The sequence below is a fragment of the Bos grunniens genome, chromosome 9 (assembly GCF_055505025.1).
Source record: "Bos grunniens cultivar Pamir isolate PY7600 chromosome 9, Bosgru_T2T1.0, whole genome shotgun sequence".
NCBI lineage: Eukaryota > Metazoa > Chordata > Mammalia > Artiodactyla > Bovidae > Bos > Bos grunniens.
In genome coordinates, this window is record NC_141173.1 from 97,889,445 (window position 1) to 97,908,625 (window position 19,181).

Consider the following 19,181-nt stretch of genomic DNA (forward strand, 5'->3'; position numbering starts at 1 on the left):
ATTCCCATGCCCATGAGACCTCTTTTTCAGAATACAGCAGATCGAACAAAATATAGTTAAGTCTGCCCAGTGCTCACTTGAGCACCCCACAATTGAAAGCAACAGCAATGGTTAGTATTATTAGAATGACGTTGTGGGTGTGTGGGGGCTTCCTTTCCCAAATTTCTCACTTCTTTTAAGTCTGATTTAAGTCTAGCCTTCACTTCTTGGAGTTTCAACTCAACAATAACTGGATTAGGAAGGATTCTGCATTTTACTTACAGGGACTCAGATGGTAAAGAATCTGCCTGCAATGCTGAAGACCCAGGTTCAATCTCTTGGCCAGGAAGATCCCCTGTAGAAGGGAATGACTACCCTCTCCAGTATTTTTGCCTGGAGAAATCCATGGACAGAGGAACCTGGCAGGTTACAGTCTATAGTGTCGCAAAGAGTTGGACACAACCAAGTGATTAACACTTTCTCACTTTTTCTACCAGTCTTATTCTGAGTTAAACAAAATCCTGTCCCTGAATCACTACCGGTTCTCTCCACACCAGTTCTCTCCACCTGGCCCATTTCCAGACTAAAGATGGACTTCTCCCTGCTTCGGACAAGAACCTTGACCCAGGACCCATCACCCACCACCATCCTTGTTACCTGGGACACCTTTGCCTCCTCCCCTAGAAACATCTGTCTCCTCTCCTTCAAACCTTCAACCTCAACATCCCCGTAACAGTCTTCCCAGACTTACTGCATCCACTTCTCTTGCCCCGCCTCCTTTTCTCCAACTGTGTGCCGACCTACGCACGTTGTCACCGGTTTGACAACTTTTAAACTTGAGACCACAGACCACCACTTCTGTTTTCTTCACAAACTTGGCAGCGTCCAGTTCAGAGCCATGCAATCCCAACGACAGTGAATGACTAGCCCCAACTTCACCAGTTATCTCCTCAGCATCGCCTCCATCCCGCCTCTCAGGGGACCCCGAATTTGCTCTGCATCCACAGCTCCATTGACCTTCCCCAGGTCAAGAGTGTTTGCTCCATGGACCCACTCCACTGATCCTTCGTTGACCCTACCCAGGTCAAGAGTGTTAATCAAGTTTTCAAGTTCTACTCAGTCCAATTACAGGACAGTGATTCCTTCTCTTTTTTTGGCTGAAGTGACAAACAATTCTTGCTACTTTTCCTTTGAACCCCATCCTACAAGGCTTTTTGCTGTGCAACTCCTAGATTTGGAAGCTCAGGAGTGCCTGCATCACACTTGACTCGCACACTGTCCATCTATCCTGCAGGGTCATGTGGTCCATCTGATGCGGTCAATCTATGTCCGAGCTCCGTGAGGACATCTTCAGGCTGGCAAACAGTAACAGAGCCTGACTGCTTCCCACACTCTTTGCAAACCTACACTCCAACTATTTATATAGATTAGCCTGGGCTTTTCAAAACGATCATCTAATTTTTTAACAACACTTTTGTGTGCTTTATGTCTTGAAACCTGCCCTCTTTATTGAATTCCGCTAGTTTTGTGCCATGCTATTTTTCAGATAACTTTTGTATCTGTAATACTTAAGACCTCTTGTCCTATAAGTTTTATAAGTCATAGAAAAGAGCATGTTGAGATAAGGATCTTGGCAAGCAGAATCTCATTAAACCACCCCTTCTTCCTGCTTCCCCCGGGGAGGCGGGGGAGGGGAGGGGGAGTACTGGGAGGTTTCCAAGAGATGCTTTAGGCTTTCTAGCCGGAAGGCATTGTGAGGGCTAAGCCACCTTCACTCATCTTTATCCAAAACTACAGATAGTTTTAAGACTCAAGGGTGATATTACTGTTGATCCTTTCTATAAATCCTAATTTGGTAATTCAGGACACCCCTTAAAAGAATAGTGTCGGTTATCAAACATCTCAGATGCACTGAATGAAGACTGTCAACTTGACTCCTACCTGTTAATAAGCCGATCTGGACTATGTCTGTTCCACAGATGGGTCACTTGATTTTAATTATATTTAACTTTGCCTGTTACTAGGTAGATGATACTTTTTTCTCTCTGTTTTATATTTTTCTTGAAAATCAACTCTTTTTCCCTCCATAGAGGACATTAAGAAGATTTAGCAGTTCTAACTTAGGGCTTGACTTGCCCCTGATGTCCCTGCCCTGCTTACCCCACACACAATCACACACATCACACACACACCACAGACACTTTCTCCCTTAACTCACGATAGATACTTTTTTTTTTCCAACTGAGAATGCTTAACTAACAGTCACAGATGAGTTCATTCTTTTCCAGCTTTGAAAAAGAGGACTCTCACCTTAAGGGGAGGGGACAGCCTCTAATCCCTATTAGAAGGATACCCAAAAAACTGGGAACCCTGCTGGTAGTTACCTGATTGTTACTTATACTTGTTGAACTTATATGGTGTGCTACGTAAGTTCAGACTAGAACAAAGACCACTCTTTTAAACATTTAGACTCTTAAGCAAACCTGGGCAGAAAATAACACATCTGTCAGTGGATTCGCAAACACCCTCTAAAACTTTTCTCCAGGATCTCATCTCCTCTACTAAAGAAGTAAGTGCTACCCACCCACCCCCAACTTCTTTAGTTAGATCACGGATTTAACATCACGTCTTGAGAACAGTTTAGGTTTTCCAGAAAGACCAGAAACGGAAGACTTACATAAACATCAAATCACTGTTTTTCTAATTCCCAGATATGATGAAAAAAATTTCATAGGCTGAAAATTAAGTAAATAAAGACGTAAGTATAAAAGCCTGTTTCCTTGACAACTCCCCTCCCCCAGCCCGCCGGTAATAGGGAAAAACCAAAACGGGGGGTGAGGAGGGGTAGCCACGAAGCCAGGCTGCCTCTGAGCAGCCCCGGGCGAGAACCCGCGCGCGGAGAGCCACCGACGCGGAGCAAACACAAATAAAGCGATGGGTAGAGGGGATGCATTTGGTGTAGTCTTTTTGTGGTTGCCATAGAAACGCCAGAGACGGAAGAACATGTTGCCTGACACAAAAAGAGACCGATCGGTAACAGGAACCTTCGCACCGGCTTCATCTATTGCAGAGAAAATTCTTTCACCCGAGGCGGGGAGGTGGAGGGGGGTGGGGGAGGGTGGCTGGACAAGGGTGGGGAAATGAACCCCAGCGCAGCAGCTCGGCATCCCAAGGCGCACAGACACGCTCCCCCCGGCTGAGCACAAAGAGATGGTCCTTGTGCGGCGGCAAAGCCCCTCCACGTTCCCGCGGTCGCCTCACTTCCTTCTCCGCCTTCCTCGCCTCCTCTCGCTTACCTACCCCTTCCAGAGGTTTTAGGGAAATCCAGCCAAGGAGAGAAATAACGAGGGAGAGACAGAGGGGCGCACACATCCGCCACGCCCAGAGGTGAAGCCGCCTGCAAACAGCACGAACCGCAGATCCCTCCTTTCTGGCAGCCCTGGACACATGGACTTAGAGATCGGACACTGAAAGGGAGCAGGCTGGGGTGCAGAAATTGCCACTAGTTTACAGGCGCTGTAAGACAGCCAACACTGGAAAGAAAAAAGCGAGACTCCACCCATGGGGTGGACCCTTCGGGAAAGAAAAAAAAAAAAAAAGTGGTCCTCAGCTGACGTCTCTCCCCACCCCATGTCACTTCCTTTTAAAGCTACAATTTAGCAGTTACAAGGAGGGAGAGACGAGCTGCTGTAAAATGAGTCCCTCCCCCTCCCCTTGCAATTAATGTAAGGAAGTGCTTCGGTAGGCTTCACGTTTTCGATCTCTGGACGGAGAACCTGCCAGAATCGGAAACAAAGCCCGCTAGGTGGCCTTTTTCTTTCTCGCCCGCGCCTCACAAATCCTGTTGCATCCTTGTGCCGACATGGCTCCTCCAACCTCAGCTCGGACCGAGCCGGCCCCGGCTGGGCTGAGACCTGGAAACTGCCTCCTCTTGTGTTTGGTAAAAGACCCGCACTCTGTAATGCCCCCCTCACCTCTCACTGGTACGCGGTGCGGGAAGGACATTGCATTCCACTCGGAGGAGCCCCAAAGCACCTTCGACCAAATTATACTGAAAACTCCAGCGATCTGAGGTGTTAAGAACTGGAGAAAAGAGGCTTGGAGGTCGATGAATTTTCTCCCCGCAAAGCAGCCGCCAGGGTCGATTGCCTGCGCGCGCGCGCACCCCGGAACGCATGCACGTGGCATTGGCGCCCAGAGTTAGGGTCTGGGCAGACCTTAACAGCAGAATAGTGCCCTCGTAACTTTGAAAGAGGGCGGGGCTGTTGGATCCTCGGAAATGCCAGGTCCCCAACATGCCTTCAACACTCTTTCAGCCTCCAAAGAGTTAAGGTGTGTGCCCTTCAAATGCTCTCTATTAGAACCATCGGCACAAATAATATTGGGTATTAAAGTACGATTCCTGTGTTCACCCCTGTTCTTTAGATGTTTACAATCCACAGGGGGAAAAAAAATAAAATGTTCACAAATAACTAGACCATATTGCAGAATTACTAAGAGCTACCAAAGTGCTAAAAACAGCGTGCCATGATAAAACAGAAAGGGAAAGAGCTCTTTTTGGTTATGCTGAGGGAAAAAAAAAGCATTCATAATTCAGCAAACCGTGGTTTGGACTGGGTCCTACAGGGTGTGCTGTGTTTTGATGGTCTGTGATTGAAAGAGGGAAAGAAATGAATGGGGATGAACAGGAAGATTGAGAGGGATGAAGGCCATCGGAGGCATAAACAAGGACCAGAACAGGAAACCCATTTGTGTCAATGGTTTATTTTAATATTTATGTGTAAATAAATTTGACCATGTAGACATGTTTATAAAAGATGTTTGCAAGAAGTTCTTGCAGCCAAAACAATTTAAAGAGTTCTCATGACTTTTCAGATTATGTTTTAAAATCCATTTGTTTCCAGTTTTTCAAAGCCCTTCTCAAGTAGAATTAGACTGATGGTTTTCCATATTCAAATTCTGAATGGGGATATATTTCAAAATCTGTGCTATATTAAGTGGCTCAGCTCGTAAAGAACCCGCCTGCTAATGTAGGAGAGGCAAGAGACGTGGGTTTGATCCCTGGTTGGGGAAGATCCCCTGCAGAAGGAAATGGCAGCCCACTCCAGTATTCTTGCCTGGAGAATCCATGGACAGAGGAGACTGGTGAGGTACAGTCCATGGGGTCGAAAAAAATCAGACACAACTGAGTGTGCTTGAATGTGTGCACACAAACACACACACACACAACTACCAGTGCAGCCAGTGATTTCAACAGAAACCATTTGAAATTAAAGTTTTTGACGGTTGCAAGTCTTATTCTGATCATAATACTTTTATGTCTTTATTCCATTAAGATTATCATTATTATGATGATTATTTTTGCTACTTTCACACTGCCTATTTAGGTGATGTTACTCACAATAGACTCAGTAGATATAGCTGGAAAATATGGGAGAAAAAAGACTACGTCTAAAAATTTAAAGTGGAAATACAACCTTCTAGAATTAAATCCTATAAGCTTTACTCAGGGTCCCTTTTAGAGACTCTCCTCATTTTAGACATCCTGATTTAGCTATTTCTATCTGAACAAAGAATTGTGAAAATTTCCAGATCACAATCTAACAATTCAGTTCAACAAATACTTTTTCAGTATCTGTGCTAGTTGCTGAAAATACAAAAACACAGACAAGACATGGGCATTGCCCCAAGGGGCTCAGTCTTAGGAAAGAAAGGACTGTAAACAGTTAAGATACAATGTAACAAGGACTTCCCTCCTGGCTTAGACTGTAAAGCATCTGCCTACAACGCGGGAGACCTGGGTTCGATCCCTGATCCCTGTGTCGGGAAGATCCGCTGGAGAATTCCATGGACAGAGGAGCCTGGCAGGTTATAGAGTCAGAGCAACTAGAACAAGCAAATACATTCTCCCAGGTGTGTAGTGAGTTGAATAGCATTCCTGCTCCTCCCTAAATTTACATCCACACAAGACCTCAGAATGTGACCTTATTGGGTAATGTAATTAGCTAAGCTGTGTTGTGCTGGACGAGGATGAGACCTTAATCCAATGACTGGTGTCCTAGGAAACACACACTGTGCAAAAAGGTCACTGAACTGCTAATGATTTTTTTTTCAGAACTGTGAGATTGAGGGTCGTTTTTATTTGCTTTTTGTATTTTATTGCATTTTGAAATTTTTCTACAATGAGTATTTACAACTTTTATATTAAAAATGATTATGATTAAAAAACAGAAGACTCAAGGTTTCTAAAGTCTTAGTGTTCTAGAACAATTTAGGACAGAAGCAAAGAATAATCGATGATGATTATAACATGTTTAATCCCCAAAAAGAAGTATCTTCAGAACCCTTTGTTAAAGGTTGAATATCACGTGTTTTAGAAAAGTTTCTTTTAACCTAAATTCTGGTACTTAGAATGATAAATATCATGTATATAAAGTGTTAACTTACCTACCATATATTTAGCTGTCATGCTAGGTGGTTATCAATGACATTATTTCAAATAGCCTTTTCTCTTAACACACTGACAACATTTTTCTTTCTTTTCATTTGGCTTATGCTATAAACATGAACACAGTAGCTATATCCATATAAATCTGTATACACAGTTTAAAATTTTCCACAGTTATAAAATACAAACGTATTACAGACTTGTGATTGTAATGACTTTATCGTATGCTGTATTAGGAATTGCTACTGTTTTGATGCAACAAAGAAAAGATGTAAATAATAAATTCAATTTGAAATTGGGGTCTTTAATCTTACATTTATAGTTGCATATTTTAAGCATTTCTAATTGAGTCTTACAAATATGTCACATAGATCACAACCAACCAGCAATCTCTTACGGTTATGTTGCTATTATTACAATCATTTTAAGTACATTCAAATAACTCTAACTTTGCCTATCACTGGTGCTGTTAGTGGTAAATAAAGAACCTGCCTACTGATGCAGGAGACATAAGAGGCATGGGTTCAATCGCTGGGTCGGGAAGATCCCCTGGAGGAGGGGATGGCAACCCACTCCAGTATTCTTGCCTGGAGAATCCTCTTGGACAGAGAGAGGAGCCTGGCGGGCTACAGTCCTCAGGGTCACAAAGAGTTGGACACGACTGAATGAGCACACATGCATGAGGAAAGCACGGAGAATTAGGCAAGATTCCTTCCTGATCAATAATGATTACAACCTAAGTGAAGTGAATTTGCTCAGTCGTGTCTGACCCTTTGCGACCCCGTGGACTGTAGCCCACCAGGCTCCGTCCATGGGATTCTCCAGGCAAGGATACTGAAGTGGGTTGCCATTTCCTTCTCTAGGGTCTCCCCCATTGCAGGCAGACGCTTTAACCTCTGAGCCACCAGGGAAGCCTGATTACAACCTAAGGCATTCCTCAAATACTGAGGTCCATTGACCAGCTCTCACTGTATCTTAACTCAGAATTTTTCTTGAAATCTCTTACAAATTGATCTCAGCTCCTTTCTCTTTGGATCGCTCAGAGTCTGTTCAGCCTGGCAGAGATGATCCTGGGAAGTCATTCATTCCCTCCTCCTGTATCCAGGCACTGAACTACTGGAAATCAAATGATGTGGGAGCAAATCTACCACAACAGTAGGAGCTGAATTCAAATCAGTTAATGCTCAACTCACGGGCAGCAAATGGAAAAAGATCCCAGCTTCACAATCTGATTTTAAAGGAAGGAAGTGTTAGTCACTCAGTTAGTGGACTCTGCAATCCCGTGGACTGTAGCTCGCCAGGCTTCTCTGCCCATGGGATTCTCCAGGCTAGACCACTGGAGTAGGTTGCCATTTCCTTCTCAGGGGATCTTCCCGAAAAGAGATTGAACCCAGTTTTCCTGCATTGCAGGCAGATGTTTTACTGTCTAAGCCACCAGGGAAGCCCAGTTTTAAAGGATGTCATACAAAGAATACTAAGACTTAGCCCTCCCATTCTTTGCAGCCGAGTAGAAAGAAAGCACAGCACTTCAAGCGGTATTCCACTCTGGGTGATTTTCAGCCCTTGTACTGTATATGTTGTGTGGTTTTTTTTAATTCATTAATTTTTTGTCTGCTTCCTGATAGTCATTGCATCACGCAGGATCTTTCATTGTGGCCTGTGAACTCTACAGTTCCCACGCTCGGGCTTAGCTGCTCTGAGGAATGTGGGCTCTTAGTTTCCTGGCCAGAAATCGAGCCCACGTGTGCTGCATAGCCCAGCGGATTCTTAAATCACTGAACCACCAGGGAGGTCACCATATTGTGTGATTTTTTTTTTAAATTTTGATAAGTATGGGTTACCTTTATAAACAGAGAACTGAAGCATTTTTTTAAATAAATATTGTTCTCACCTGATGACATAATGCTTTTCTTTTTTTAATATTTATTTTTATTTATTTATTTGGGTTGGATTTTTTAGCTGTAGCATTCGAACTCAGTTGCCGCATGTGGGATCTAGGTCCCTAGCCAGGGATTGAACCTGGGCCCCTGCACTGGAAGCGCAGAGTCTTAGCCACTGGACCACCAGGAAAGCCCCTCGATAGTGCCTTTCTTTATCTGGCAAGTTATAGCCTAGTGGCACCTTGGTGTGTGTTAGTCGCTGAGTCGTGTCTGCCTCCTTATGACCCCATGGACTATAGACCACCAGGCTCCTCTGTCCATGGGATTCTCCAGGCAGAATACTGCAGTGGGTTGCCATACCCTTCTCTAGGGGATATTCCTGACCAAGGGATCGAACCTGGGTCTCCTGCATGGCAGGCAGATTCTTTACCCTCTGAGCCACCAGGGAAGCCCAGGGGCACCTTGGAGGGTGATCTAATTAAAGTATGGCCTGATCCTGGACCATGAGGGTGGGAGCTTTTTAGAAATGCAGAGTCCAGGGCCCCGCCCCAGACCCAGTAAATTAGAAACTGCGTTTTCACAGCATCCCCAGGAAACGCACATGCACATGAGAGCTTGAGAAGTACTCGTCTGAGTCCCAATCTCTCATTTTACAGAAGACACTTCAGGTCCAGGAAGGCTGAGTCTGCTTGCCCTGGGTTCCCCAGCAAACAGGAAACAGAACTGAAACAAAGCCGCAGTTTTTAGTGATTCCCCGCCTCGGGATTCTTTCTGCCGTATTTCTCCGGCTTTCAGAAGAAAAGCAGGTCTGAAAGAAAACCTATTGGCATCAAAATGTTAAAAAGAGAATTTCTACTTGAACTCATGTTCATTATTCTAAGTGTAGTTATTAAACGTCCATCTATACTCCATACATTTGAGTTTGTGCTTAGTTTTACCCAAAGAAAATTAATCTTGGAATTTGGCAACTATCAGAGGAAAGTTGGCAAAAGTGCAAGTGACATCTTTTCTCCATGATCACTCATTTCATCTTGGTTTCAGGCCAAAGCCAAGTCTAGTTGAATAAAACCTAGCTCCACGACTGATTCGTAAGAGGCGACAGAAAGGAAAATGGGCTCCACAGGCCCCCTTGTTTCTGCTTCGCCACTTTCCAGTCTGCTTGTTCCTCATCCAGCTACCTTTGCCAAAGGGAGCTTTGCAAATAAAAATAAGAGAATGTGGTTCTCCCCTCTCCCATCTCTGTCCTTGGGTGCATGAGCATCCCCTGTATAAGTTTTCCTTTGAGTTACTTACAATAGACTCGTAATTCTTCATTTAACTTTTTGGAGCCTCAGCTTCCTCCTACCTCCAATTCATGGAGTGACTGTGATGTTTACATGAGACAGTGTATGTGGAGCACCTAAAATATCATAGAACCTCCAAAACCACTGTCATGCTTTTCTCTGTTCTACCCGATTCACTGGATTTCCCAGGTGGCGCTAATGGTAAAGAACCTGCCTGCCCGTGCAAGACACATAAGAGACAGGAGTTGGATCCCTAGGTCGGGAAGATCCCCTGGAGGGGGGCATGGCAACCCACTGCAGTATTCTGGCCTGGAGAATCCCATGAACAGAGGAGCCTGGTGGCTACAGTCTGTAGAGTCACGAAGAGTCAGACACGACTGAAATAACTTAGCAGACATGCACACGCCTCATTCATTAAAATACAGATGACTTTCAGATCCATATATTTGGTTGGCCTCTGTCTTCTAAACCTCAGACCCATTTACCTAATTAGCTGATGAATATCTCCAGGAAGACATACTAAAATGCCAAGTGCTCAGTCGCTCAGTTGTGTCCGACTCTTTTCGACCCCATGGACTGCAGCCCACCAGGTTCCATGGGAGTCTCCAGGCAAAAAATACTAGAGTGAGTTGCCGTTTCTTCTCCAGGGGCATCTTTCTGACCCAGGGATTGAACACATGTCTCTGACGTCTCCTGCATTGGCAGGCAGATTCTTCCACACTGAGACACCTCAGGGAAGCTAGCCATCCTAAAGGCTTCTGCAATTGAACGCTTCCGAAAACTTTTGACCCCAAGCTAGCCAGCGTTCTGCAGTCCTTTCGGCAAGTTTCTGGTTCCCTATTGTGGTGAAAGGTGACGCCAGAGTTACCTGATTCTTTCCAATTCCTCTTGTAATCTTTCTCCCCACACCATGCCCACACCATCCTGTTAATCCTCTTCTCAAAGACGTTTACCAATAGCCCTCTCCCCTGGTGCTGCTCAGGACTTCTCTCCTGGTTGTCTGCCAAAAAAAAAAAAAAACCCGCTTCAGATTTTTTCAGTACACCAAGTCCCCACATAGGAACATTCAAGTTGCAAACTTTCAAAGATGCAAACATGCCTTTGCACATCCAATCACATATTTCTTCACGTGTCTGGTGCACACGGTCACATGCACACATCCTCTGCAGGGGGCCGCACTTCGCTGTTCAGCACAGTGGGAAAGAATCCACCTCCCAAGGCAGCAGTTGCAGGAGACTTGGGTTCAATCCCCAGTCAGGAAGATCCCCTGAAGGAGGAGATGGCAACCCGCTCCTGAATTCTTGCCTGGAGAATTCCATGGACAGAGCAACCTGGCGGGCTACAGTTCTCGGCGGTTGCAAAGAGCTGGACACGACTGAATGACTGAGCGTGTACACACACACACACACACACACACACACACACACACACACTGTATAGAGTACATTAGTACAGTATCTTTAGTTCAAGCCCAGGATGTTTGGAAGCAAGCATAAAAGCAGCAGCGGTGTAGCTGGTACCACTGTACTTTTCAAGGTCTGTACTGTAAGATTAGAAATGTTTTCTCTATTTTTTTGCGTATTGTTTGTGTAAAAATTATTATAAACCTATTACAGTGCAGTACTATACAGCCAATTGTGTTAGCCGGGTGCCTTGGCTAACTTTGTTGGACTTACGAACACAGTCTTGAAATGAAACTGGTTTGTAGTAGGGGACTTACCGTGTAAAACTTAAACTCCTTTGGGTTACATGCAATGCCCTTTATGATCCGGCCCTACTCTCGCTCCAATCTCACGCCTCCCTTCAATCTCCTCTCTTTCCGTACCCCTCCAAGGATCACCCTTCTTTCACGGTTCACCAGCTGACTTCACTCTCTCAAGCCTCCAAGACTTTACCTCCTCCAGGAAGCCCTCAACTCTTTAAAAGGAAAACCAGTCCAAGTGTATCTGTATTAATGCCCTTTACGAAATGACATCCAATTGGCTGTTGTTTCTATAGGTTTATTCTTGCCTAGCTTGTGAGGTTAGGATCTTTGTTTTCAAAGAGCTGACATGTCAAAGGCCTTTGTAAATACTCACTGCATCGGAGACATCATCACCAGGTCTCCTTTTTCCAAGGGGTAGCTGGGACTCTGTTTCCACTTCTGTAACTCAAAGTAGTTTCTTTTGAGCAATCCTTTTTATCCTTATTTTCGTATGTTAAAAATACATTCAAGAGAAAGCTTTGACTCTACAGAGTCACCTCCCTCGTTTTCACATATTGTGCTCTTTTTCAGTTTTTGTTCGTATGCAGGCATAGTTTCAAAGTAAAAGTCACTCAGTCGTGTCCAACTCTTTGGGACCCCATGGACTATATAGTCCATGGAATTCTCCAGGCCAGAATACTGGAGTGGGTAGCCTTTCCCTTCTCCAGGGGATCTTCCCAACCCAGGGATTGAACCCAGGTCTCCTGCGCTGCAGGCGGATTCTTTATCAACTGAGCTATCAGGGTAGGCATAGTTTATTTCCCTGTGTCGTACCAGTGAAGAAACTTCCATCACATTTTTGTTTCATGCATCCTAAGCAGATTTCTTTTCTGGAAAATTCTGTATTTACTTGTATTGATTTGTGGCCGTGCTGGGTCTTCATCGCTGTGCAGACTTTTCTCCAGCAGCAAGCGGGGGCTATCACTGCAGCGCCAGGGCTTCTCACGGCAGTGGTTTCTCTTGTTGCAGAGCATGGGCTCTCGGACCCACAGGAGTTGTAACCCAGGAGCTCAGCAGTTGCAATTCTTGGGCTCTAGAGGACAGGTTCAGGAGTTGAGGCACAAGGGCTTAGCTGTTCCAAGGCACGTGGGATCTTCCTGGGTCAGGGATCACACCCATGTCTCCTCCATTGGCAGGTGGATTCGTCACCACTGAGCCACCTGGGAAGCCTGGCCACTGTCTCCTGCCATGTAATTGAACACATCTCCCCTTGTTCCGAGTATGCTGCTGCTGCTGCTGCTGCTAAGTCACTTCAGTCGTGTCTGACTGTGCGACCCCATAGATAGTAGCCCACCAGGCTCCTCCGTCCCTGGGATTCTCTAGGCAAGAACACTGCAGGGGGTTGCCATCTCCTTCTCCAGTGCATGCTAAGTCACTTCAGTCGTGTCCGACTCTGTGCAACCCCATGGACAGCAGCCCACCAGGCTCCTCTGTCAAAGGAATTCTCTAGGCAAGAGTACTGGAGTGGGTTGCCATTTCCTTCTCCATGTTCTGAGTGTGCTGACATGGAAAGAGGGTGGGCTTTTGGAGAAAACACAGCTGGGTCAGGACCCTGGCGGAGGAGATATAATCCTGTTGCAGCTGCATGCAGCCTTTCCCGAGGAGGAGAGCTGAGAGGTAGGGGACCCCTTGAGACAATCAGGAAGACGGAAGCACCCCCTGCCTGCCTTACCCCACAGACCCACCCACATCCCACACCAGGGCGGGAAAGTCTGGAGGACTTGAGCCTCGCTCCAAGTTGAAGCTGCCAGGCACGCCAGCCAGACGGCTCCCAAAGGACCCTGTGGCCCAGGGCAGTGGACGTGGCCGGTGCCCAGAGGCAGATCTGGGGCAGCTGGCTGAGCAGGGACCTTTGCCAGAGGAAAAAGGGGAGGAGGGGGGCAGGGGACTCAACACAGCCAAAGTGGAAGAGAAACGGGCATGCCTCAGGGAAGAGAGCGATGCCCGCGTGGGGCTGCCCGCCCTGCGTGTCCGCCTGCCACTCCGACACCGCTCTGCTTCTAGCTGAGCTGCGTTTGTCCCCCGAGGTTTGCTGTGAGTGACCCCCCCCCCCCGCACCCTTCGCTGTGCAGGGACCCAGGCACCTCCTGCAGTGACCCAGGCATTGGCAACACCTGCCCCTAAACCCGCAGCTGCTGCTTCTCTCCTCGGTAGTCTTGGCTCCGCTCCCACCAACTGTGTTTTTCCTGGCTGGCCACCGAGAAGCAGGCCTTGGGGATGTTTTCCTCCAGTTGCTGTGCTTTGCCTCAGATTTTCCAAATCCTGCTCAGGAGGTTGTTCCATTGACTCGGGCAGAATGGCTTTATCCCTCATCCTGGGTCTGGGTGCCTGCACCGCCAGCCCTGGAGTTCTTGGGACCGACTCACTCAGCGATGCTGGGTCCCCACTGAGTGACCGAGGAGCTTAGTCCTTGCCCTCGGAGAGAGCCAGGTTTCGCCTTTGACCAGCACGTGAATCGTGTGAGAGCAGGTCTCCGAGTGCTCGCATCCCTTCCCTGAAGTCTGCGGCCTGTGGTTTACTCATGCTGTATTTCCCACGAGCTGGTGTTCAGTTACCTTCGTGCATTTCTTCTGCGTGGACCTCCAGGCTCCAAGCGCTGACTGCGTAGGAGGTGGGTTTTCTCGTGCCCCCACCCTGAGCTGGTCCCAGCAGCGAGGGCAAGAGGAATATCCCAAAGGCTTTGAAAACCGATTCTTTGCTGACATGAAACGGAGGGTCTGAGTTATTTGTTTCTAAGAGCAACCTCTGAGTGGGGATCTTAACCAAGGTTTAGTTAAATTTTGAGATAAACCTTTTCAAACCAATTGTATAGTTTGGGGCCTAAAAAATGAATCCAGGGCTGCGAAAACTCTGTTTAGGAAGAAGCTGTATCCTTCCCTGTCCCCACACCTGTCACTATCCGCTCCCTCCCAGCTTTTCTTTGTGAACTTAGCGCTGTCCGTCTTTTTATAGAATATTTTTCAAAACGATTGCATCCTGTGAATGGAAAGAGAAGAAACTCAACAACATAACAGATTCACTAATGGGTCGACGAAGAGACCAAGTACTGAACAAGGAGCAGAAAGTACGAGGATTGGAAAAGTGTCAGTCGCTTCAGTCGCGTCCGACTCTTTGTGACCCCCATGGACTGCAGCCCTCCAGGCTCCTCTGTTCATAGGATTTTCCATGAGAAAATTCTTTCCAGAGAAGCACACTGGAATGGGTTGCCATTCCCTTCTCCAGGGGATCTTCCCAAGGTGGGGATCAAACCCAGGTCTCCTGCATTGCAGGCAGATTCTTTATTGTCTGAGCCACAAAGGAGAAATGAAATCTGCAAAGCCTCGGCCCTGGTGGGTGCAGCTTCCATAGCCTCAGACTCAGCCGAGCAGAGGGTTGACTGCACTTTGCCATCTTATGTAAGAGACTTGGGCATCTTGGGAGTCTGGTATCTCCGGAGCTCCTGGAACCCAGAGTCCCCTGCTCACCTTTCTCCTCTGGCAACGTGTAGAAATCAAATTCCAGAAGGGTCTAATATAACGTTCGAATTAATGAGTTTTGCAAGGTCACCGTGCTGACACCCATGGTGCTGCGTGTCATGTGACAGAGGTATTTTCCAAAGACGCCCACAGCAACCTCTTCTACCCACACAGTCCTCTGCAGTGTGACCTTACCCCTCCCCACTTAAGGGATGGGGCTTCCTGCCCCTCCCCTCAAATCTGAGTGACCCAAAGAAGGGTGCTGCAGAAGGGTACGCAGAAGTGGTGCTGCGTACCTCCAAGCTTCAGTGCGGGGAGGTGGAGAGCTTCTGGAAGGGCTGGCTCTGCAGGGTGGGCCTCGGGGCTCTCCCTCTCAGAACCAACGCCGAGCTGTGAGATGGCTCGTGAAGGGGTCTATGACCCGTCCCCGAGGTGGCCCGGCACCCCATATGTGAGCAGAGAAGCTTCCAGATGCTTCCCCCAGCCATTTGAGCCACCCCCACTTTCACACCCAGGGACAGAGGGGTGACATTCTACTGGTGCCTTGTCCCACTTGCTCATTCACAGACGCCACGGGCATCACAGAAGTGCTGCCATTTCACAACGTGAAGCTTAGGTGGTTTGTCACACAGCTCAGGAGGATCAAAACACACACTAATCGTGAACCGTTAGAAAAATGATGCTCAAAACAAAAGTATCTACAATAGCTTTAAAAACTCAAATAATTAAGGATGAATCTAATGACAGATGTGTAAGATTTTACACGGGAAGTTTAGTTGTTAAGTTGTGTCTGAGTTGCAGCTCCGTGGACTGTAGCCCACCAGTCTCCTCTGTCCATGGGATTCTCCAGGCAAGAATACTGGAGTGGGTTGCCATTTCCTTCTCCAGAGGATCTTCCCTAACCAGGGATCAAACCCAGGTCTCCTGCTTTGCAGGCAGATTCTTTCCCAACTGGGCTTCCAGGGAAGCCCCATAAAACTCTACATAGAGAAAGCAGAGAAGGTTTAAGTGAATAAAGGACTGTACCATAGACACAGATTCAAGTATTCATATAAAATGTGCAAATTTTCTCTAACCTGATCTGTAGTTTGATGCAATCCTTTCAAAGTCAACAGATGTGAGGGTGTTTCTAACCCTTGTATGGAAATGCAAAGAGTCAAGGAGAATAAGGAAAGAGGACCCGGTCTTCAGACCCCAGAGCTTGGGGCACATATTATATAGCTGCACTGACTGAAGCAGTGCAAGAATAGAAAACTGACCAAGGAAACCAAACAGAAAGCCCAGAAATAGATCTCTGCATTTCTGGGCACTTGATTTATGATGATGGCGGCATCACGGGGCAGCAGGAAAAGAATAGTCAGTAAGAAATTAATAAGGTATTAATTTGCTGAGTCAGTTAGAAAAACCGCACAAAAACTAAAACTCGACTCTTTCTTCATACCATACACAGATGTCATTCCCGGGTGCATCAAGATTTACCTTGGGAGAGGGAAAATTCTCCTAAACAGGACTCAAAAAGGAAAAGACTAAGAAGCTGGATGACCCCCAAACAAAGCTCTGTTTTCAAAAGTTAGGATTAAGAGAGTCAAAAGACAAGCTACAAAAACAAGAAGGTGTTCATTATATAAATGATTAACAAAGGGCCCTTATCCAGAATGGGCTAAAATATTCTTCAAACCAGTAAGAAAAAGTCAACCTCATAGAAAAAGTGTGAAGAATATGAATCGGCACTTCACGAAAGAGAATGTTCAAATCAACACAAACTTGAAAAGATCATCAACCTCGCTACTACACACCCGTCAGAATGACTACCAAACAGAGGGTGAAATCTACCTGTTGTTGACAAGACCGTGAAGCCAGGGCACAAACACTCCTGGAGGGAGGTTAAGAGACACAGCCACTTTGGCAAGTGGTGTCACGGGTCCTAATAAAGTCGAAGATGTTCAGCCCCTGCGATCCAGCAATTCTACCCTTAGGGGAACGCTTGGGGGAAACACACACACAACATTCAATAGTCTTCACGGCGGCTTTACGTGTGGTAGTGAGCAGCAACCTGATGCACAGCAGAACCGAACATATGGAGAACATGCATAGGAAGTGTGGCACTCTCAGACTCTAAGATACCGTTCAGCAAAGGACATGAATGGAACTCAGCTGAATGCAACCACGTGAAAAGATATCGCAAATACAATCTGACCACAGAGGCTAGAAACCAGAGATGACCTACTCTGTAATTTCACTGATAAGTTCAAAACCGGGGAAAACTAGCCTCCATGCTGTAGGTCAAGATGTGTTCTGAGCCTGTGTGGTTTCTTTGGAGCTGTGGGAGGGGACCTCTGGAGTAAGGGGGGAATGAGAAGGGGGCTCCTGAGTACTGGTAATGCTGTTTCTTGTTCTGTAGTCATATGGGTGGATTCACTTAGGAAAAGTTCACTGACGTGTATACACTTAGATTTGATGCCCTTCTCCATTTGTAGGGAGATTTTTTAAAAAGCCAAAAAAAAACTATTCACCCCAATTTGTCCACCTGTTATCCAAAAGAAAACTTGAGATTGCCTCTCAAAAGCCACAGAGTTTATGCTCTTGCAGCCCCATATTAATCTGTTCAAGGTACCCAGGGATGGAACTGATTCTTAATGTGGTTTATGAAAGGGCTTCAGCAGAAGTATCATAGGTAAGCATGGCTGAATGTGATCTCTATAGACTATAGTAGTTTGTCTTTGTTGGGAGATGCCTTGTAATTAGTCAGTTGTTTTTCTCATGTTTTGACTCCTTCCTTTATTGTAAGGATGTGTCTGATAGTTTACTATTTATAGCAACAACAGAAATATACGTATTATCATGTCTCTGCTACAAACACCAACCCTTTGAAGGTGCGTGTACTTGTGGACTTAGTTGTGTCCAACTCTTTGCAACACCATGGACTGTAGCCCACCAGGCTCCTGTGCCCCTGCGATTTCCTGGGCCAGAATACTAGAGTGAGTTGCTGTTTCCTTGGCTTCCCTGGTGGCTCAGAGGTTAAAGCGTCTGCCTGCAATGCGGGAGACCTGGGTTCCATCCCTGGGTAGGGAAGATCCCCTGGAGAAGGAAATGGCAACCCACTCTAGTCTTCTGGACTGGAGAATCCCATGGATGGAGGAGCCTGGTGGGCTACAGTCCAAGGGGTCACAAAGAGTCGGACACAACTGAGCGACTTCACTTTCACTTTCTCCGCTTTGAAGGCCAGTTGCGGAATCCAGTCTGGTTCTGGGAAGAGGTTGTGTCTTCCGTTCACACAACCTGGACTGAACAGTACGTTGCCCGAAGTGTTTGTCGCTTTAAGGTTACAGGCTGTTCCTGCGTTTCATTGTGGCAACAGCGTTACCTAGCCAAGGTAGCGATGTTTCACGTGTAAACTCCTGATTCCTAAACTTTCACTGAAGCAAAACTGCTCCCAAGGCAAATGAGCTCCACCTTGCCTGGGAAATCTAGTTCCAGCTGAACTGTTTTCTTAAGACCCAGCAGCCTGCACCAGTCACTTTCTTCCTGAAGGATGAAAGTGCCTACAATTGATTGTGTACTCACTGCACTCCGGGCACCATTCTACGTACATTACATTTGTATTTCATGTATGTTTTCAACACCCCTTTGGCAAAGCATGCCTATTTTATAGAAAAGGAGACTGAGGCTCAGGGAAGCGGAGAATTTCCCAGAGGGAAGCCGAGCTGGACCGTCATCAGTCAGCCGGAGTGAAGCCTGGGCTTGCCACCCTGTCGTTCCGCCTAGGATCATTCCCGGAGGCTGTTATGGGAGGGTGGCAAGGGCCTGTGATTTTCGTCAGGATGAGTAAGTCACTTCAGCAAGCAACTGCCTTCATTTCTTCCTTGATCTCATCCCCTAAAACATTCCTGAACTAACATTGACAGCCTCACCCAGGAAAGTAATTATTGGGCTCCAAGTGGTGATACTTAACAGCCCCATTTGCAGTGAGACTCATTTTGACACATTCTGTTGCTGTCCTGGGTCACCTTGTGGGTCGTTACCCCTTAGACGTGGACAAGAATTATTGGGCAAGAATACTGGAGCGAGCTGCCATTTCCTACACCAGAGGATCTTCCCAACCCAGGAATCTAACCCACGTCTCCTGCCTAGGCAGGCTGATCCTTTACCAGTGTGCCACCTGGGAAGCCCATGGAAAGAAAGCCCACCAGAAAAGAAAGTGAAAGTGAAGTCGCTCAGTCATGTCTGACTCCTTGTGACCTCATGGACTGTAGCCTACCAGGCTCTTCCGTCCATGGGATTTTTCCAGGCAAGAGTACTGGAGTGGGTTGCCATTTCCTTCTCCAGAGAATCTTCCCGACCCAGAAATCGGACCCAGATCTCCTGCATTGTAAGCAAGATGCTTGACCACCT

General features: G+C 46.6%; 1 protein-coding gene across 5 annotated transcripts in view; it reads right to left on the reverse strand.

Annotated features, from left to right (window-relative positions):
- The window catches only part of AGPAT4 (1-acylglycerol-3-phosphate O-acyltransferase 4), a 136,236-nt gene extending 132,104 nt beyond the window's left edge, over positions 1-4,132 (reverse strand). For 2 of the 5 annotated variants that reach the window (XR_015133420.1, XM_086318610.1), the window contains exon 1: positions 3,280-3,536. Coding sequence is in view for 2 of the 5 variants with exons in the window: in XM_086318608.1 (XP_086174734.1) it covers positions 3,276-3,351 (76 nt within the window). In the remaining 3 variants the exon portion in view is untranslated. Of the gene's footprint in view, positions 1-3,275; positions 3,557-3,953 lie in introns of those variants that run through there. The other 3 variants (XR_015133419.1, XM_086318609.1, XM_086318608.1) reach the window with 3 other exon arrangements.
- Positions 4,133-19,181: the final 15,049 nt, after the last annotated feature.